The sequence below is a fragment of the Anomaloglossus baeobatrachus genome, chromosome 5 (genome assembly GCF_048569485.1).
Source record: "Anomaloglossus baeobatrachus isolate aAnoBae1 chromosome 5, aAnoBae1.hap1, whole genome shotgun sequence".
Taxonomy (NCBI): Eukaryota; Metazoa; Chordata; class Amphibia; order Anura; family Aromobatidae; genus Anomaloglossus; species Anomaloglossus baeobatrachus.
The window spans coordinates 471,140,642-471,162,467 of NC_134357.1; the positions used below are offsets into that span (position 1 = coordinate 471,140,642).

Here is a 21,826-nt window from a genome sequence, read left to right on the forward strand (position 1 = left end):
TTGCTCCAGCATTCGCAGCCGTATGGGCACTCCAAGCTATTTCAGCGGGTCAGGCGCAAATTGACGCACTCACACGTACGTCTGCGCCGCAGGTGGCGTCCATAACCTCTCTAACGTCGGCATTTGCGTCCTACGCTATTAATGCTGTCCTGGACTCTGCGAGCCGTACGGCGGTTGCAGCCGACAATTCGGTGGCAATACGCAGGGCCTTGTGGCTACGGGAATGGAAGGCAGATTCGGCTTCCAAAAAGTCCTTAACCGGTTTGCCAATTTCTGGCGACCGTTTGTTTGGTGAGAGGCTGGATGAAATCATCAAACAATCCAAGGGAAAGGAAACATCCTTACCCCAGGCCAAACCAAAATTACCCCAACAGAGGAGGGGACAGTCGAGGTTTCGGTCCTTTCGGGGTGCGGGCAGGTCCCAATTCTCCTCGTCCAAAAGGCCTCAGAAGGATCAGAGGAACTCCGATCCATGGCGGTCTAAGTCACGCCCTAAAAAGACCGCCGGAGGTGCCGCTACCAAGGCGGCTTCCTCATGACTTACGGCCTCCTCACATCGCATCCTCGGTCGGTGGCAGGCTCTCCCGCTTTTCCGACACCTGGCTGCCACAGGTAAAAGACCGTTGGGTGAGAGACATTCTGTCTCACGGTTACAGGATAGAGTTCAACTCTCGTCCTCCGACTCGATTTTTCAGAACATCTCCGCCTCCCGAGCGAGCCGATGCTCTTCTGCAGGCGCTGGGCACTCTGAAGGCAGAAGGAGTGGTGGTCCCTGTTCCTCTTCAGCAACAGGGTCACGGTTTTTACTCCAACTTGTTTGTGGTTCCAAAGAAGGACGGGTCTTTCCGTCCTGTCCTGGACCTAAAACTGCTCAACAAACACGTAAAGACCAGGCGGTTCCGGATGGAATCCCTCCGCTCCGTCATCGCCTCAATGTCCCAAGGAGATTTCCTTGCATCGATCGATATCAAAGATGCTTATCTCCACGTACCGATTGCTCCAGAGCTTCAGCGCTTCCTGCGCTTCGCCATAGGAGACGAACACCTTCAGTTTATGGCACTGCCGTTCGGCCTGGCGACAGCCCCACGGGTTTTCACCAAGGTCATGGCTGCAGTAGTTGCGGTCCTCCACTCTCAGGGTCACTCGGTGATCCCTTACTTAGACGACCTGCTGGTCAAGGCTCCCTCTCAAGAGGCATGCCAGCACAGCCTCACCGCTACTCTGGAGACTCTCCAGAGTTTCGGGTGGATCATCAATTTTCCAAAGTCAAATCTGACACCGGCCCAATCGCTGACATATCTTGGCATGGAGTTTCATACCCTCTCAGCGATAGTGAAGCTTCCGCTGAACAAGCAGCGTTCACTACAGACGGGGGTGCAATCTCTCCTTCAAGGTCAGTCACACCCCTTGAGGCGCCTCATGCACTTCCTGGGGAAGATGGTGGCAGCAATGGAGGCAGTTCCTTTCGCGCAGTTTCACCTGCGTCCTCTTCAATGGGACATCCTACGCAAATGGGACAGGAAGCCGACGTCCCTCGACAGGAACGTCTCCCTCTCTCAGGCAACCAAAGCTTCCCTTCGGTGGTGGCTTCTTCCCACTTCATTATCGAAGGGGAAATCCTTCCTACCCCCATCCTGGGCGGTGGTCACGACGGACGCGAGTCTGTCAGGGTGGGGAGCAGTCTTTCTCCACCACAGGGCTCAGGGTACGTGGACCCAGCAAGAGTCCTCACTTCAGATCAATGTTCTGGAGATCAGGGCAGTGTACCTTGCCCTGAAAGCGTTCCAGCAGTGGCTGGAAGGCAAGCAGATCCGAATTCAGTCGGACAACTCCACAGCGGTGGCTTACATCAACCACCAAGGAGGAACACGCAGTCGGCAAGCCTTCCAGGAAGTCCGGCGGATTTTGATGTGGGTGGAAGCCACGGCCTCCACCATCTCCGCAGTTCACATCCCAGGCGTGGAAAACTGGGAAGCAGATTTTCTCAGTCGCCAGGGCATGGACGCAGGGGAATGGTCCCTTCACCCGGACGTGTTTCAGGAGATCTGTCGCCGCTGGGGGATGCCGGACGTCGACCTAATGGCGTCCCGGCACAACAACAAGGTCACGGCATTCATGGCACGTTCTCACGATCACAGAGCTCTGGCGGCAGACGCCTTTGTTCAAGATTGGTCGCAGTTTCAACTCCCTTATGTGTTTCCTCCGCTGGCACTGTTGCCCAGAGTGTTACGCAAGATCAGGGCCGACTGCCGCCGCGCCATCCTCGTCGCTCCAGACTGGCCGAGGAGGTCGTGGTACCCGGATCTGTGGCATCTCACGGTCGGCCAACCGTGGGCACTACCAGACCGACCAGACTTGCTGTCTCAAGGGCCGTTTTTCCATCTGAATTCTGCGGCCCTCAACCTGACTGTGTGGCCATTGAGTCCTGGATCTTAGCGTCTTCAGGATTATCCCAGGAGGTCATTGCCACTATGAGACAGGCTAGGAAACCAACGTCCGCCAAGATCTACCACAGGACGTGGAAAATATTCCTGTCGTGGTGCTCTGCTCGGGGTTTTTCTCCCTGGCCATTTGCCTTACCCACTTTCCTGTCCTTTCTTCAGTCCGGATTGGAAAAGGGTTTGTCACTCGGCTCCCTTAAGGGACAAGTCTCTGCGCTCTCTGTGTTTTTTCAGAAGCGCCTGGCCAGACTTCCACAGGTACGCACGTTCCTGCAGGGGGTTTGTCACATCGTTCCTCCTTACAAACGTCCGTTGGAACCCTGGGATCTGAACAGGGTGCTGATGGTTCTTCAGAAACCACCGTTCGAGCCAATGAGGGATATTTCTCTCGCACGCCTTTCGCAGAAAGTGGTTTTCCTAGTAGCAGTCACTTCACTTCGGAGAGTGTCTGAGCTGGCAGCTCTGTCATGCAAAGCCCCCTTCCTGGTGTTTCACCAGGACAAGGTGGTTCTGCGTCCGGTTCCGGAATTTCTCCCTAAGGTGGTATCCCCCTTTCATCTCAATCAGGATATCTCCTTACCCTCTTTTTGTCCTCATCCAGTTCACCAATGTGAAAAGGATTTGCACTTGTTAGATCTGGTGAGAGCACTCAGACTCTACATTTCTCGTACGGCGCCCCTGCGCCGCTCGGATGCACTCTTTGTCCTTGTCGCTGGCCAGCGTAAAGGGTCACAGGCTTCCAAATCAACCCTGGCTCGTTGGATCAAGGAACCAATTCTCGAAGCTTACCGTTCTGCTGGGCTTCCGGTTCCCTCAGGGCTGAAGGCCCATTCTACCAGAGCTGTGGGTGCGTCCTGGGCTTTGAGGCACCAGGCTACGGCTCAGCAGGTGTGTCAGGCGGCTACCTGGTCGAGCCTGCACACTTTCACGAAACACTATCAGGTGCATACCTATGCTTCGGCAGATGCCAGCCTAGGTAGGCGAGTCCTTCAGGCGGCGGTTGCCCACCTGTAGGACGGAGCCGTTACGGCTCTATTATGAGGTATTATTTACCCACCCAGGGACTGCTTTTGGACGTCCCAATTGTCTGGGTCTCCCAATGGAGCGACAAAGAAGGGAATTTTGTTTACTTACCGTAAATTCCTTTTCTTCTAGCTCCAATTGGGAGACCCAGCACCCGCCCCTGTTTTTTTGTGTACACATGTTGTTCATGTTGAATGGTTTCAGTTCTCCGATATTCCTTCGGATTGAATTTACTTTAAACCAGTTTATAATTTTTTTTCCTCCTTCTTGCTTTTGCACCAAAACTGAGGAGCCCGTGGGAGCACGGGGGGTGTATAGGCAGAAGGGGAGGGGCTTTACACTTTTAGTGTAATACTTTGTGCGGCCTCCGGAGGCATAAGCCTATACACCCAATTGTCTGGGTCTCCCAATTGGAGCTAGAAGAAAAGGAATTTACGGTAAGTAAACAAAATTCCCTTCTTCCTCTACCTTGAAGAGAAAGTATCCCTTTGATGAAGCCGCAACAACGTCATGGGACAAAACTCCTAGAATCGATGTGGCAGTGGCGAAGGCATCCAAATCCACAACCCTCCCCTTTGAGGATTTCGGTTCCCTCCGTGATCAGCTGGACAGAAAGTCGGATGGGTTTCTCCGTAGCACTTGGGAGGCTGCCACGGGAGCTCTAAGACCTGCGGTGGCGGGGACCTGTGTCGCACGTTCCCTCATGGTCTGGGTCCAACAGCTGGAGGACCGGCTTAAGGATGACACACCCTGGAAGGAGATCCTCTCCTCCATACCTCGCATCCAAGGGGCGGCGGCATTTCTTGCAGATGCTTGCATTGACTCCTTGAAGTTATCCACTAAAGCTGCGGCCCTTTCCAATTCTGCCAGACGGGCCCTATGGCTGAAATCTTGGAAGGGAGACGTCCTATCCAAGGGCCGTCTATGCAGTATGCCCTGTGAAGGAGACTTCCTCTTTGGCTCACAACTGGATGATCTCCTTTCCAAGGCATCGGACAGAAAGCAGGGTTTTCCAACTGTGCAACAGCAGTTTCCACGTAATAGACATTTTCGGAGATGGCAGTTTTTTCATAAGAAGCCCCCCAAGGAGCAGGACTCCTGGCGGGAGAAACGACGAAAGACATTTGGATTTATGTTTGCCCCTTCCTCCTCCTCGAAGTCCAAGGGTCCCCACTGACGCCATCATCCCGGTGGGAGGGAGGCTCTCTCTCTTCCTTCCCGCATGGGAACGGATCTCTTCCAGCCAATGGATTCTGCGAGTCATCTCAGACGGTCTCTCCTTAGAACTCAGTTCGCCCCCTCGGGGGTGCTTCGTTGTCACATCCATGCCTCAGATAGAGAAAGCCAGAGCCTTGGAGGACGAGATCCAATCTTTCCTTTTGAAAAGGGTTATACAGCAGGTTCCCATGGAGGAAAGGGGTCAGGGAATGTATTCCCCTCTGTTCCTAGTCCGCAAACCGGACCAATCCTTTCGAACGATAATCGACCTCAGGGTCCTCAATCAGTATCTGATACAACATCCTTTCAAGATGGAGACTGTCTGGTCTACAATCAAACTGTTATATCCCGGCTGTTTCATGGCAGTCCTCGATTTAAAGGACGCATATTATCACGTTCCAGTTCACCCGACGTCTCGGCAGTTCCTCAGATTCGCCCATCAAAAGGACGGATCAGTGCTTCACTATCAGTTCAGGGCACTACCCTTCGGTATCTCCATGGCCCCAAGGATCTTCACAAAGCTGATGGCAGAGGTAATGGCGCACATCAGGTCTCACCAGATCCTCATTGTCCCTTACTTGGACGACCTGTTGGTAGCAAGTCCGTCCGAGTCCCTCTGCAGAACACGTGGCGGTGGTAATCTCCATCCTTGAGGGCTTAGGTTGGATTATAAACCGGGAGAAGTCCAGACTTCATCCTCTGCAACATCAGGCCTTTCTGGGTCTCATCCTGGACTCGATCACGCAGATGTCCTTTCTCCCAGAGGAGAAACAGCTCAGGATTCGTTCCCTGGTCACCTCGGCGATTCACAATCCGGTCATGTCCCTCCATCAAGCAATGTCCCTGGTCGGGTCCCTTTCAGCCTGCATCCCCGCAGTCCCTTGGGCGCAGATACATATGCGATCCCTTCAGATGGAGGTCCTGGGCTGGCAGCTACGGTCAGGAGGCTGTTTGGACCACCTGATCCGGTTAGCTCCCGAAGTCCTTCCTTCCCTGTCCTGGTGGCAGGACTTAACGCATTTGTCTGCAGGAGTTGCATGGTGTCCCAGGGTCACAGACATTATCACCACCGATGCCAGTCACCTGGGCTGGGGGGCCCACTTGGGTTCTCAGAAGCTTCAGGGTGTTTGTGACACTCAGCAGGTATCCTGGTCTCGGGGTCTTCTGTATGCCTTCCCTCCCTTGATCCTTCTCCCGGCAGTGCTCAGGAAGATTTGGGAGGACCAGGCTCATGTAATCCTCATTGATCCATTCTGGCCCAAGAGGGCCTGGTTTTTCTGGCTTCAGAAGCTGGCAATATCGGATCCTTGGGTCCTTCCAGAGGACACGGACCTTCTCGTGCAGGGCCCAGTCTGCCACCCCAGGGATCCTGCCCTCCACCTGACAGCCTGGCATTTGAGCGGCAGGTCCTCGGAGGGAGTGGTGTCTACCCTCCTTAAGAGTAGGAAGGCAGTTACCACGGGTATTTATGGCAGGGTCTGGCAAAAGTTCCTGCAGGTTTCCGGTGCACAGGTGATGGGTCATCCTCCTACCTCGGCCATTTTGGATTTTCTTCTGAAAGGAGTGGTAATGGGCCTGGCCACTAACACCTTAAAAGTCAGCCCTAGGTGCCCTTTATAATCAGAACCTGGCTGGGAATCACTGGATTAGCCTCTTTATTAGGTCCTGTGCTAGATCTGCCCCGGTTCCCATTCCTCGTATGCCCCCCTGGGATTTCAATCTTGTCCTGGATGCCCTTGTAAACACTCCTTTTGAGCAACTCTCGGAAGTTTCCCTTAAAATCCTGTCCCTAAAGGTGGCACTCCTCATTGCACTGACGTCCGCTAGGCGGGTGGGGGATTTACAGGCTCTCTCTATTGTCCATGGCTCTCTCTATTGTCCATCTATATACCCAGGTTCTGGCAGACAGAGTGGTATTACGCACGGACCCTTCCTACCTTCCTAAGGTGGTTAAGCCCTTTCACAGGTCACAGGAGATTATTTTGCCTTCCTTTTGTGACCCCCCCCCCTCCCCCCCTTCGAATGACAGGGAAGCCAGGCTTCATAGATTGGATGTGTGAAGGGCCCTTCTTACCTACCTGGATAGGACTAGGGACTGGCAGAAGTCCCAGGCCCTTTTTGTGGCATTTCAGGGCAGTACTAAGGGTTGCCAGGTGTCTAAGGCTACTGTGGCACGGTGGCTTCGGGACGCCATCTCCCTAGCTTACTCAGCCAAGGGTGTCCCTGCTCCCCTTCACATTAGGGCTCACTCCACTAGGTCAGTCTCCACTTCATGGGCTGAAAGGGCTGAGGTCTCTGTTGAACGAATTTGCAGGGCCGCCACTTGGGCCTCTGCTTCTACATTTTTTTCTTCACTATAGACTCGACTTGTCCTCCACGGCTGACCTTTCTTTCGGTAGACGGGTCCTGCAAGCGGTGGTCCCTCCCTAAGGTGTTTTGTCTATAGAATCTCTCAGGTGGTGCTGTCATGGGCGAAGGGGAAAAATCTTAATTACTTACCAGTAATGTGATTTTCAGTAGCCCATGACAGCACCCTTAGTTCCCCCCCTTTTTTCACTGGTTAAGGGCACCCTTCGGGGAGTGTTACCGTTAGTGGTGTATTCCTGGGTGGTGGTGTGATTAACATTTTCTGATTTTTGTTTTGTTGGTCCTCACTGGCTCTGTAAACCTACTGATGTGGAGGAGAGGTGCTGCCTTTTTATCAGTGCGTTTCCTGTCCTGATGTGGGCGGAACCTCTCTCAGGTGGTGCTGTCATGGGCTACTGAAAATCACATTACCGGTAAGTAATTAATATTTTCCGTGTTGTGATTCAAAGAGAAGCAGAGTCGGAGAAGACTGCGATTGGCGATATATTAACACACTGATGCTGCACTAACATTTGCACAGGCTTACGGTGGAAGAAAAGTATCTTTGAACTTGCCAAAAAAGCCGATTCTCGTAGCCTTCATTGGAGAGACACAAGAAACAATGGATGTACGTTGCTGCCACTAGGAGGCTGGCGCTAAGAATTACAACTTTAAGAAAAAAAACAAAAACACTCCTCCTCAACAGGCTACGCTTACCTACTGGCAAACAAGCTATCCGGTCAGTTAGAACGCAGTAGGAGAGGCTGAAAAATTACTAATGCATAGAGCAAACGAGGGTGCTGCACCATAACTTTCCAATAGACTGCTCCTTAACTCCTTAGAAGACTGGTGTCTGCCATCACAATCTGCCAAACAATGGGGGGAAAAAATGACGAAGAATTAGAGAAGAATCCCACCACCAGATAAGAGGCTGTCTGATTCGAGCGATCCAGGATGAAGACAGACTTGTCCCAATGAGAGAGCAGAGCCAGCTGCAGAGACCTGGTGTGCCACTGAGCAAATGGGATTGCTTAGATGATTACCATTATCATGGCTAGAATTCTCATGCAGAAACGGAAAGGAAGAGATGGGCGACTCAGAGATTGGATGCCATTTTGCAAAGCCGTTATCTTATTTTCTGGAAGGAAAACTTCTTGCTTGGACAGAGTTAAATTTCATTCCTGAGAAGATGAAGCGGTGAGCCAGAATCTGAAACAATATTGATTGATTGTCCATCCGAAGTGAAACAGCGTGTCCAGCGTGATTTACACACTCTAAAGCAGGGGTGGGGAACCTCCGGCCCGCGGGCCGCATGCGGCCCGCCATGACCTTTTATGTGGCCCCCGGGCAGATTCCCGGGGGAGGCAGTGCTGGTGCTGTCACCGCGGTCTTGCTGCCGCTGGCCCTTTAAATCCACACATTGCTGTTTGTGCTGCAGTGTGTTCTCCCGTCGGCCAGTGCCAATTGTGGGCGGATCCACAGCAGCCTCACAGCTTCCAGCCTTGTGTGTCCGCCCCCTGCCCTCCGGAGATCAGTGCCTGCCTTCTCCTTCTGATGCAGTGTGTCCGGCTCCTGCACTCCGGTGATGTGACTGCAATGCTGCTGTGAGTCCAGCGCCGACCCTCTGCTGCTATGTGCCTTGCCCAATGCTTTGTGCCTCCCCACACCAGTTCTGTAAACCTTCTCCCCCAGAGTTGCATGAAACTCTCAGCACAGTGTGCCCCCCAATGTCCTGTGTGCAGCCCATCACCCAGTAGTCCTGTGTGCACCCCCCCTGTCCTGTGTGCACCCCCCCAGTCCAGTGTGCACCCCCCCAGTCCAGTGTGCACCCCCCCAGTCCAGTGTGCACCCCCCCAGTCCAGTGTGCACCCCCCCAGTCCAGTGTGCACCCCCCCAGTCCAGTGTGCACCCCCCCCAGTCCTGTGTGCACCCCCCCCCAGTCCTGTGTGCACCCCCCCCAGTCCAGTGTGCACCCCCCCAGTCCAGTGTGCACCCCCCCAGTCCAGTGTGCACCCCCCCCAGTCCAGTGTGCACCCCCCCAGTCCAGTGTGCACCCCCCCAGTCCAGTGTGCACCCCCCCAGTCCTGTGTGCACCCCCCCAGTCCTGTGTGCACCCCCCCAGTCCTGTGTGCACCCCCCCAGTCCTGTGTGCACCCCCCCAGTCCTGTGTGCACCCCCCCAGTCCTGTGTGCACCCCCCCCAGTCCTGTGTGCACCCCCCCAGTCCTGTGTGCACCCCCCCAGTCCTGTGTGCACCCCCCCAGTCCTGTGTGCACCCCCCCAGTCCTGTGTGCACCCCCCCAGTCCTGTGTGCACCCCCCCAGTCCTGTGTGCACCCCCCCAGTCCTGTGTGCACCCCCCCCAGTCCTGTGTGCACCCCCCCAGTCCTGTGTGCACCCCCCCCAGTCCTGTGTGCACCCCCCCAGTCCTGTGTGCACCCCCCCAGTCCTGTGTGCACCCCCCCAGTCCTGTGTGCACCCCCCCAGTCCTGTGTGCACCCCCCCAGTCCAGTGTGCACCCCCCCAGTCCAGTGTGCACCCCCCCAGTCCAGTGTGCACCCCCCCAGTCCAGTGTGCACCCCCCCAGTCCAGTGTGCACCCCCCCAGTCCAGTGTGCACCCCCCCAGTCCAGTGTGCACCCCCCCAGTCCAGTGTGCACCCCCCCAGTCCAGTGTGCACCCCCCCAGTCCAGTGTGCACCCCCCCAGTCCAGTGTGCACCCCCCCAGTCCAGTGTGCACCCCCCCAGTCCAGTGTGCACCCCCCCAGTCCAGTGTGCACCCCCCCAGTCCAGTGTGCACCCCCCCCAGTCCAGTGTGCACCCCCCCAGTCCAGTGTGCACCCCCCCAGTCCAGTGTGCACCCCCCCAGTCCAGTGTGCACCCCCCCAGTCCAGTGTGCACCCCCCCAGTCCAGTGTGCACCCCCCCAGTCCAGTGTGCACCCCCCCAGTCCAGTGTGCACCCCCCCAGTCCAGTGTGCACCCCCCCCAGTCCAGTGTGCAACCCCCCCAGTCCAGTGTGCACCCCCCCAGTCCAGTGTGCACCCCCCCAGTCCAGTGTGCACCCCCCCAGTCCAGTGTGCACCCCCCCCAGTCCAGTGTGCACCCCCCCAGTCCAGTGTGCACCCCCCCAGTCCAGTGTGCACCCCCCCAGTCCAGTGTGCACCCCCCCAGTCCAGTGTGCACCCCCCCAGTCCAGTGTGCACCCCCCCAGTCCAGTGTGCACCCCCCCAGTCCAGTGTGCACCCCCCCAGTCCAGTGTGCACCCCCCCAGTCCAGTGTGCACCCCCCCAGTCCAGTGTGCACCCCCCCAGTCCAGTGTGCACCCCCCCAGTCCAGTGTGCACCCCCCCAGTCCAGTGTGCACCCCCCCAGTCCAGTGTGCACCCCCCCAGTCCAGTGTGCACCCCCCCAGTCCAGTGTGCACCCCCCCAGTCCAGTGTGCACCCCCCCAGTCCAGTGTGCACCCCCCCAGTCCAGTGTGCACCCCCCAGTCCAGTGTGCACCCCCCCAGTCCAGTGTGCACCCCCCCAGTCCAGTGTGCACCCCCCCAGTCCAGTGTGCACCCCCCCAGTCCAGTGTGCACCCCCCCAGTCCAGTGTGCACCCCCCCAGTCCAGTGTGCACCCCCCCAGTCCAGTGTGCACCCCCCCAGTCCAGTGTGCACCCCCCCAGTCCAGTGTGCACCCCCCCAGTCCAGTGTGCACCCCCCCAGTCCTGTGTGCACCCCCCCAGTCCTGTGTGCACCCCCCCAGTCCTGTGTGCACCCCCCCAGTCCTGTGTGCACCCCCCCAGTCCTGTGTGCACCCCCCCAGTCCTGTGTGCACCCCCCCAGTCCTGTGTGCACCCCCCCAGTCCTGTGTGCACCCCCCCAGTCCTGTGTGCACCCCCCCAGTCCTGTGTGCACCCCCCCAGTCCTGTGTGCACCCCCCCAGTCCTGTGTGCACCCCCCCAGTCCTGTGTGCACCCCCCCAGTCCTGTGTGCACCCCCCCAGTCCTGTGTGCACCCCCCCAGTCCTGTGTGCACCCCCCCAGTCCTGTGTGCACCCCCCCAGTCCTGTGTGCACCCCCCCAGTCCTGTGTGCACCCCCCCAGTCCTGTGTGCACCCCCCCAGTCCTGTGTGCACCCCCCCAGTCCTGTGTGCACCCCCCCAGTCCTGTGTGCACCCCCCCAGTCCTGTGTGCACCCCCCCAGTCCTGTGTGCACCCCCCCAGTCCTGTGTGCACCCCCCCAGTCCTGTGTGCACCCCCCCAGTCCTGTGTGCACCCCCCCAGTCCTGTGTGCACCCCCCCAGTCCTGTGTGCACCCCCCCAGTCCTGTGTGCACCCCCCCAGTCCTGTGTGCACCCCCCCAGTCCAGTGTGCACCCCCCCAGTCCAGTGTGCACCCCCCCAGTCCAGTGTGCACCCCCCCAGTCCAGTGTGCACCCCCCCAGTCCAGTGTGCACCCCCCCAGTCCAGTGTGCACCCCCCCAGTCCAGTGTGCACCCCCCCAGTCCAGTGTGCACCCCCCCAGTCCAGTGTGCACCCCCCCAGTCCAGTGTGCACCCCCCAGTCCAGTGTGCACCCCCCCTGTCCAGTGTGCACCCCCCCTGTCCAGTGTGCACCCCCCCTGTCCAGTGTGCACCCCCCCTGTCCAGTGTGCACCCCCCCTGTCCAGTGTGCACCCCCCCCTGTCCAGTGTGCACCCCCCCCTGTCCAGTGTGCACCCCCCCCTGTCCAGTGTGCACCCCCCCCTGTCCAGTGTGCACCCCCCCCTGTCCAGTGTGCACCCCCCCCTGTCCAGTGTGCACCCCCCCCTGTCCAGTGTGCACCCCCCCCTGTCCAGTGTGCACCCCCCCCTGTCCAGTGTGCACCCCCCCCTGTCCAGTGTGCACCCCCCCCTGTCCAGTGTGCACCCCCCCCCTGTCCAGTGTGCACCCCCCCCTGTCCAGTGTGCACCCCCCCCTGTCCAGTGTGCACCCCCCCCTGTCCAGTGTGCACCCCCCCCTGTCCAGTGTGCACCCCCCCCTGTCCAGTGTGCACCCCCCCCTGTCCAGTGTGCACCCCCCCCTGTCCAGTGTGCACCCCCCCCTGTCCAGTGTGCACCCCCCCCTGTCCAGTGTGCACCCCCCCCTGTCCAGTGTGCACCCCCCCCTGTCCAGTGTGCACCCCCCCTGTCCAGTGTGCACCCCCCCTGTCCAGTGTGCACCCCCCCCTGTCCAGTGTGCACCCCCCCTGTCCAGTGTGCACCCCCCCTGTCCAGTGTGCACCCCCCCTGTCCAGTGTGCACCCCCCCTGTCCAGTGTGCACCCCCCCTGTCCAGTGTGCACCCCCCCTGTCCAGTGTGCACCCCCCCTGTCCAGTGTGCACCCCCCCTGTCCAGTGTGCACCCCCCCTGTCCAGTGTGCACCCCCCCCTGTCCAGTGTGCACCCCCCCAGTCCAGTGTGCACCCCCCCAGTCCTGTGTGCACCCCCCCAGTCCTGTGTGCACCCCCCCAGTCCTGTGTGCACCCCCCCAGTCCTGTGTGCACCCCCCCAGTCCTGTGTGCACCCCCCCAGTCCTGTGTGCACCCCCCCAGTCCTGTGTGCACCCCCCCCAGTCCTGTGTGCACCCCCCCCAGTCCTGTGTGCACCCCCCACCAGTCCTGTGTGCACCCCCCCCAGTCCTGTGTGCACCCCCCCCAGTCCTGTGTGCACCCCCCCCAGTCCTGTGTGCACCCCCCCCCAGTCCTGTGTGCACCCCCCCCAGTCCTGTGTGCACCCCCCCCAGTCCTGTGTGCACCCCCCCCAGTCCTGTGTGCACCCCCCCCAGTCCTGTGTGCACCCCCCCCAGTCCTGTGTGCACCCCCCCCAGTCCTGTGTGCACCCCCCCCAGTCCTGTGTGCACCCCCCCCAGTCCTGTGTGCACCCCCCCCAGTCCTGTGTGCACCCCCCCCAGTCCTGTGTGCACCCCCCCCCAGTCCTGTGTGCACCCCCCCCAGTCCTGTGTGCACCCCCCCCAGTCCTGTGTGCACCCCCCCCAGTCCTGTGTGCACCCCCCCCAGTCCTGTGTGCACCCCCCCCAGTCCTGTGTGCACCCCCCCCAGTCCTGTGTGCACCCCCCCCAGTCCTGTGTGCACCCCCCCCAGTCCTGTGTGCACCCCCCCCAGTCCTGTGTGCACCCCCCCCAGTCCTGTGTGCACCCCCCCCAGTCCTGTGTGCACCCCCCCCAGTCCTGTGTGCACCCCCCCCAGTCCTGTGTGCACCCCCCCCAGTCCTGTGTGCACCCCCCCCAGTCCTGTGTGCACCCCCCCCAGTCCTGTGTGCACCCCCCCAGTCCTGTGTGCACCCCCCCCAGTCCTGTGTGCACCCCCCCAGTCCTGTGTGCACCCCCCCCAGTCCTGTGTGCACCCCCCCCCAGTCCTGGCTGTGCCTCCCCCCCCAGTGATGGCTGTGCCTCTCCCCCAGTGATGTCTGTGCCTCCTCCCCCAGTGATGTCTGTGCCTCCTCCCCCAGTGATGTCTGTGCCTCCTCCCCCAGTGATGTCTGTGCCTCCCCCCCCAGTGATGTCTGTGCCTCCCCCCCCAGTGATGTCTGTGCCTCCCCCCCCCGTGATGTCTGTGCCTCCCCCCCCCGTGATGTCTGTGCCTCCCCCCCCGTGATGTCTGTGCCTCCCCCCCCCGTGATGTCTGTGCCTCCCCCCCCCAGTGATGTCTGTGCCTCCCCCCAGTGATGTCTGTGCCTCCCCCCCAGTGATGTCTGTGCCTCCCCCCCCCCCCCGTGATGTCTGTGCCTCCCCCCCCCCCCGTGATGTCTGTGCCTCCCCCCCCAGTGATGTCTGTGCCTCCCCCCCCAGTGATGTCTGTGCCTCCCCCCCCAGTGATGTCTGTGCCTCCCCCCCCAGTGGTCTGTGCCTCCCCCACCAGTGATGTCTGTGCCTCCCCCCCCAGTGATGTCTGTGCCTCCCCCTCCAGTGATGTCTGTGCCCCCAGCCCCTCCAGTGGTGTCTGTGCCCCCAGCCCCTCCAGTGGTGTCTGTGCCTCCAGCCCCTCCAGTGATGTCTGTGCCCCCAGCCCCGCGTGTGGTGTCTGTGCCCCCAGCCCCATGTCCCCAGTTAATTAATTGCTTCACCCAATATAGCAGGGTCATTTAAACATTGATAATTTTGTGCGGCCCCCGAAGGTTGGCAGAAATTTCCAAATGGCCCCCGACAGAAAAAAGGTTCCCCACCCCTGCTCTAAAGGATCTGGGTAAGAGAACGTTTTAACCAGGATGTCGTCCAAGTAGGAAATTACCACTATTCCCCAAACACTGAGAAGGGCCAGGACAACAACCCTAACTTTTGTGAACATTCCGGGAGCCGTAGCAAGCCCAATGTGTGTGGAGGACCACTGAAAATAATACTGGTACTGAACTTCTGGTGTGCTGGAAAAATGTTGGTGAGGATGGGCATCTTGAATGTCCACTGAGGAAAGAAATTCTCCTGGTTCCACGGAGGCAACAACTGAGTGGAGGGACTCTATCCTGAAACCATGAAACCGAACTTGCTTGATCAGCGGTTTTAGGTCGAGTATGGAATGAACTTTGCTATTTTTCTTGCGTAGGAACTGGACGAATGTCTCCTGACTGGAGGAGAGAGGAAATAGCTTGAAAGAACAATCCCTGTGAGGGGTGCCCTGTCATGCGGGGGAAAACTTGTTGCTTCTGGTCCCAGAAAACTTGGAGGACAGTTTCCATGGACTCCAGGAAGGAGTCTGCTTTGAAGGATGGTCTTTTTATTTATTTATTTATTTTTTATTTAGGGACGGTAGGTCCTCTCCTGGTGGTTACAGTAACTGACGAAAGGAGCAAAACTGCTGAGGCTTTTTGATTGGACTAAGTTCGTGTAGGTCTAGTTTGTGTGAGCAGCGTGCTCTTTCCACCTGTGGTGTCCGAAATAATCTTGACCCTCACGAGCTATGGATGGAGAGGCTTGTGAGGGACCATTTAGATGATTGTCTGCATTACACGCATTGAGCCAGAGGATATGGCGGATACAGATATTACTTGACGAGAGCAGTTAGCTTCTTCGAGAGGCAAAACAGAGGTACTTTCCCACGTGGTCAGTCAGATCTGCGAGGTCTGCCAGCTCAGATGATCGATTCGGATATGATGCAGGCTGTTTGCTCAGTCTGTGACTGCCTTAGTAACCTAAAGCACAAGGCTTATGCAGCTTCAAATGTGGATTTGGCTGTGAATTCCACTCATCATTCTGTGGGGTCCTCCTCAGTCGCTGCATCAGTGTATTAGGATTGTGGTCCTTGATGCTAAATATATATATACCAACCTGAGAATATCCATGGTCTCGTTTTGTTTGTCACCAATTTTATTTTTCTACTTCCCCCTCATGGTCTGACAGTAAAAGTGCTAATATTGTAAAGAATCCCTTCCTTTACAGATGATGGGAGTAGTCTCTGTAACCTGCAGCTTTGTATGACGTATAAGCAGAATTCAACAATGTGTCCACATGTCAAGCTCCTGAGCTGATTAATTAAACTGAGCGTTATCACTAGGGCTTTATCATTACTGTGACTAGCTGGCTTCTGCCATGCTGTCTGACTTCATCCCCTCCTGTGATTAGTACCTCACTGTCCATAGATGTACATTGAAAGCCTGGTGTGGGCTGGGGCAGCTTTTTTTAGCACTGCTGTATTGCTAATGTAAAATCACTGATTGTCTTAGAACAGCTGAACCCTGTAATCTTAGTGATACATGGTTGGATTCAGAGTCTCTTTGCCTACATTTTGCTGCTCTCAGATAAATCATCAAAAATCTGCCGACAGATTCCCTTTATGGCTAGTTGTGCGCCATGTTTTTGGAAGTCAGTATGATAAAAAAATAAAAAAGGATTAATAGGTAACATCATTGTACACACAGAATGTAGTGGATGAAGCGTACATCAAATTTGTGGATTTGTGGCCGTTTGAGCATATTTTATTATCATTCCCACGGCTGATCTGGTTTATATCTGTTCTTGCACTATAAAACTGTGAAGCAGATTATAAAAATGTGGTGTGAATGAGCCTCACATGAAAAATAATTTAATCAATAGGTAATTTTCTGACTACACTGAAGATTTTACTTTGATGGCCTAGACTTGGGCTTCTTGGGCATCATAACTTATTACGGAACAGCTGATAGAAAATAGGGGAGGAGGGAGATGAAGCTGCAGCTTCTCTGTAAATGAGGAGCGACTCCATTTATCACTGACACCCTCTCTTTTTCTTGTAGAGAATGTGTGGATCAGTATAAAAGGCAGATCTTCATTGTGCTGTTCCAGAGGTTACAAAACTCCAAAACCACAAAGTTTGTCAAAAGTAAGTTCTACTTGTACATTGCAGTTGAGCGTTTTCTGATGTCGTGGGGATATTGTGACTCCTCTGTATTCCAGATTTGTCTTTAGTCTTGTCAAGCTTCATTTTTATCTTCGGCAATGCTCCATAAAAGCTACGTCCTAAAATTATAACGCACATCACGCAGTACTGACGCACTTCACACCATTGGAAGCCTACAAACATTTTTCAGTATTGTACAAGTGATCAAGTTCACGCCCCTAATAAATTCGAATTTATTTTCCAAATATATAATAAAAACAAACAATATATTTAAAAAAAAAGCTTCCTTCAAATTGTTTGGAATTTTTGTTTTCAATTGCCCAAACAATTAAAATCTTACATCACACACAAGTAAACTCTGTAAAAAGAAAAATTTAGAACTGTTTTTTAGTCACCACCTCTCTAGTGATGTGCGAGCACAGCCATGCTTGGCACTCAAAACGAGCAGGTCAGACACTTGGTTGGGCTCAACTTGAGTTGAGTGTAATAGAAGTCAATAGGAAAATTGAGCATTTTTCTAGAATATCTGGAAAAATGCTCCAGATTCCCATTGCCTTCTACTATACTCGGCACTCGAGTCTAGTTTGACCAAGCAATTAAGAAATAATGAAACCTAGAAAATGTAACCCCAGTGAAAGTACAAAGGTATATTAAAAAAGGGGACAGGGCAAGAAAGGACCACAAGAAATGTCAATGTTGAATACAAAATGATTTTTATTAAGTACAGGGTGATTCAAGGTGCACAGTGGTAGCAGGAGGAGATGGAAAAATCCTGCACAAGAAACAACCCACAGATACCTGAACTGGCCACAAGATGGCAGTAACACCTGCAAGCAAGCTATTATGAGTGTGAGGTGAATGTTCAAAAACTACAATAGCCCAAGAACCACCACAGAGGGGAAAATAAAGAGAAGATAATAACGAGATCTGTATGATCTCCTAAACAATCCTTCAATGGAAGGCAGCAAATATGGCCTAAGGTATATTACCTTGCGTCATGTCAAAGCAGGGAGAGTCAGGCAGTCCAGGCGTGGGGGCGGGGCCTCGACGCGCGTTTCACCAGAAGGCTTCGTCAGGAGGAATAATGTCTGGAACACCATTCTAAGTCTGAACTGGGTGCAAAAACCCTAAAAAAACCCTTTACTATATAAAGAGAAGGGCTGCACACCAGTGACAGTGCAAGGTGAATAAATGTAAAGCAGAAACTGCAGTATGAATACTTGCATGAAAAATACAATAGCTATATGTGAGTACTACATGGTAAGGTTTTTTTAACTGCAAGAGAGAGGACAAATATTAGCTAGGGACCCCAATGTAAGAGAATACCGTGACGAGGTGTTGGGGCTCTGTTGTATTGATCAATTCAATAGCTAAATTTCTCTTTCTTTATCGTTACTATGGGAGACCCAGACCATGGGTGTATAGCTTCTGCCTCCGGAGGACACACAAAGTACTACACTAAAAAGTGTAGCTCCTCCCTCTGAGCATATACACCCCCTGGATAACCAAATATAGCCAGTTCAATGCTTTGTGTTCAGGAGGCACACATGCATTCTCATCTGATTTTTGATTTTTGGAAAGAGTTTGAAGAAAAGCGGGTCCAAACCTGGACTCCCGGCATGTCCCTTCTCACCCCACTGTGTCGGCGGTGTTGTTAAGGTTGATTTCAGGGCTGGAGCCTTACATGCCGCGCTCCTTCACCATCCCTCGTGCTCTGGCTTGAAGTGGGAGCCAGCACGGTTCTCCCTGCCTTGCAGGAGACCGGTCTCCATCCGCAGCCCTTCAGGATCCTGCCGGATGGAGCACTCATCCCTCAGGGACCTGGCCCTGCGTCTCACAAGCTAAGTGTCTGAGACGTTATTGTCGGGGGGTCCCTTGTACTTTATTGTTGGGGAGAGTGGGCTGTGTATCTATTCTGACATTTCCGGCCGGTTCTCTGGTTTTCACCTGAGAACCGCGCCGATGGTGCCTGCGCGCCGGCCGCATCGTTAAATTTAGGCCCCGGCTTCGCCTGAGGCCTAGTTTCGATTTCACTGCCCCTGCATGTCAATCATGCAGAGGGACAGTGCGGCTCCGCCCAGCGGCCGTTCGGCACAGGGGAGGGACACTCCTCTCTGAGGAGATGTTTCCCTCCCCTGTATATCTCCTTGGCCCTCCGGATCCCGCTCTTAGAGTAGGCCCCGCCCCCTCTCCTCGCTCCGGCGCCATTTTATCAGCGTTCTCACAGCGATCGGCGCTGGCTGCAGCATCTCTCTGGGGGTCCGGGCTGTGGGATCTGGAGGGCACACAAACTGTCTGGTAAGCCACAACCTCCGGTTGTGGACCTGCTTATATACTCTCTGGGGGTCATTCTGGCTCAGAGCCCCACTTCAGCAGCATGTCTCACACGAGGAGCAAGGCTGCAAGGCTGTACTCAATATGCACTGCATGTAAGCTCGTACTGCCTGAACCGAGCACATATCCACATTGTGATGCCTGCTCTAACATGGTGGTGCCTCAGCCTGGAGTCCCATCCCCAGTGGTCCCTCTGGCTGCTCCGGCTCCGGTGGCTGAACCCCCGGCTTGGGTAGAATCCTTCTCTAAGTCTATCTCCCAGTCTTTTGCCGACTCCATGGGACAGTTATCCCGGACTCTGCTGAGCATGCATCAGCCCCCTTCTCAGGGCGCCTCTGCTGCTACGGCTCGCTCAGCAGAGCCCACAGAGGATTCTTCATCTGGTCCCAGTCCCCGTCCTCCTAAATGGAGACGCAGGGTCCCCTCTCCTTCCTCGTCCCGCGGCTCTGATTCACGAGCTGACTCGCAGGACGAGGAGGATGCCTTTACTGGGGGCTCGGACGCTACCTCCATGTGCCCCATTGATCTGTCCGAAGGTGACGCAGATGTTAGTGATTTGATTGCGTCCATTAATTCTGTACTGGACCTCAATCCGCCAGTATTAGAGGAGCAACCCTCTCTGGCAGAAAAGCACCAGTTTACCTTGCCTAAGAGAACGAGGAGTGTGTTCTTTAACCACTCCAGTTTTCAGGCCACTGTGACCAAGCCTAGGGCCTGTCCTGACAAACGCTTCCCAAAGCGTGGTTCTGATGACAGTTTTCCCTTTCCACCAGAGGTGGTCAAGGAGTGGGCTCATTCACCAAAGGTAGACCCTCCGTTGTCTAGACTCTCAGCCCGGATAGTTGTATCAGTGGCTGATGGCACCTCACTTAAGGATTCCACTGACCGTCAGGTTGACCTTCTGGCCAAATCTGTATATGAGGCGGCAGGGGCTTCGTTCTCCCCATCTTTTGCAGCAGTGTGGGCTCTCAAAGCCATCTCTGCTTCTCTAGAGAAGATGCATTCCCTCACCAGGGATTCTATGCCTGAAATGGTTGCCTTAACTTCCCAGGCTTCAGTCTTTTCATCCTATGGCATGTCTGCCATGCTGGAGGCTTCTCACCGCACTGCGGTGGCTTCGGCTAATTCCCTCGCTATCCACAGGATCTTGTGGCTTCGAGAGTGGAAGGCAGACACTTCTTCAAAGAAGTACCTTGCTGGGCTCCCATTTGCTGGGTCCAGGCTGTTCGGTGAACAACTGGATGAAATTATTAAGGAAGCTACTGGCGGGAAGAGTACTTCCTTGCCACAAACTAAAACCAGGAAACCTGTCCAGGGCAGGAACCAGTCGAGGTTTCGTTCCTTTCGTTCCTCCAACTGGTCGTCCTCTAAGCCCTCGGCCTCGTCCACTAACTCAGCCAAGGACCGAAAACCCAACTGGCGCACGAAGCCGCGTCCTCAGAAGACCGCAGGAGCTGCTGCCACTAAGGCAGCCTCCTCTTGACTATCTGGCCACGCCAGCAACGTCCTTGGTCGGTGGCAGGCTCTCCCACTTTGGCGACGTGTGGTTTCAACACGTCTCCGATCAGTGGGTGCGGGATATCATCTCCCACGTCTACAGAATAGAATTCTCTTCCAGCCCGCCAAACAGATTTTTTCTGTCAACTCCCCCCTGCTCCAAGGCCGCCGCCTTCTCTCAGGCCGTGGCATCCTTGCAGGCCAACGGAGTAATTGTACCGGTTCCCGCCCGGGAACGGTTCAGAGGTTTCTACTCAAATCTCTTCCTAGTCCCCAAAAAGGACGGTTCCTTCCGGCCCATCCTGGATCTCAAGCTTCTCAACAAGCTACGTTTTGCAATCGGAGAGGAACATTTCCAATTCGGGGCTCTCCCCTTCGGGTTAGCCACGGCCCCTCGAGTATTCACCAAGGTCATGGCAGCAGTGGTTGCGGTTCTGCACCTCCAGGGGTTGGCAGTGATTCCTTACCTGGACGACCTTCTAGTCAAGGCTTCATCCAGTGCAGACTGTCAGCGGAGTGTCTCGCTCACTCTCGCCACTCTAGTCCAATTCGGGTGGCTTGTCAATCTGCCCAAGTCCACTCTGACTCCGACCAAGAAGCTCACGTACCTAGGGATGCAATTCGAGACTCTGCCGGCACTTGTGAAGCTGCCCTTAGTCAAACAGCAGTCCCTCCATCTGGCGGTGCGCTCCTTGCGGAGGCCCCGCCGTCATTCCATCAGGCACCTAATGCAGGTGCTGGGTCAGATGGTGGCGTCAAGGGAAGCGGTTCCCTTTGCCCAGTTCCATCTGCGTCCTCTGCAGCTGGACATTCTCCGCTGTTGGGACAAGCGGACTTCCTCCTTGCACAGGCTAGTGGCTCTGTCGCCACAGACGAGGGGCTCCCTTCAGTGGTGGCTTCGGCCCCTCTCTCTGTCTCAGGGACGCTCCTTCCTGGCCCCGTCCTGGGTGATCCTCACCACGGATGCCAGTCTATCCGGCTGGGGAGCAGTATATCTCCACCACAGAGCGCAGGGCACTTGGACTCCGTCCGAATCAGCCCTCTCGATCAATGTGCTGGAAATCAGAGCTGTGCTTCTAGCTCTCTTAGCCTTTCACCACCTGTTGGCGGGAAAGCACATTCGAGTCCAGTCAGACAACGAGACAGCGGTTGCCTACATCAATCACCAGGGCGGGACACGCAGCCGCCTGGCAATGTTGGAGGTTCAACGCATCCTTCAGTGGACGGAAGACTCCAAGTCCACCATATCCGCAGTCCACATCCCAGGCGTGGAAAATTGGGAGGCAGATTATCTCAGCCGTCAAACCGTGGACAGCGGCGAGTGGGCTCTGTATCCGGCAGTGTTTCGGTCAATCTGCCGCAAGTGGGGCACTCCGGAAGTGGATCTAATGGCATCCCGGCACAACAACAAGGTTCCGGTTTACGTGGCTCGCTCCCACGATCCTCAGGCCTTTGCAGTGGACGCGCTGGTTCAAGATTGGTCCCAGTTTCGTCTGTCTTACGTATTTCCCCCTCTAGCTCTCTTGCCCAGAGTCCTGCGCAAGATCAGAATGGAGGGCCGTCGGGTCATACTCATTGCTCCAGACTGGCCCAGGCGAGCTTGGTACCCAGACCTGCTCCATCTGTCCGTAGAGGTGCCG

General features: G+C 55.9%; 1 protein-coding gene across 2 annotated transcripts in view; it reads left to right on the forward strand.

Moving 5' to 3' along the window:
* The window catches only part of CSE1L (chromosome segregation 1 like), a 154,823-nt gene that overhangs the window by 127,570 nt on the left and 5,427 nt on the right, over positions 1-21,826 (forward strand). For both annotated transcript variants that reach the window (XM_075350646.1, XM_075350645.1), the window contains exon 22: positions 16,252-16,337. In XM_075350646.1, coding sequence (XP_075206761.1) covers positions 16,252-16,337 — 86 coding nt within the window. The remainder of the gene's footprint in view (positions 1-16,251; positions 16,338-21,826) is intronic.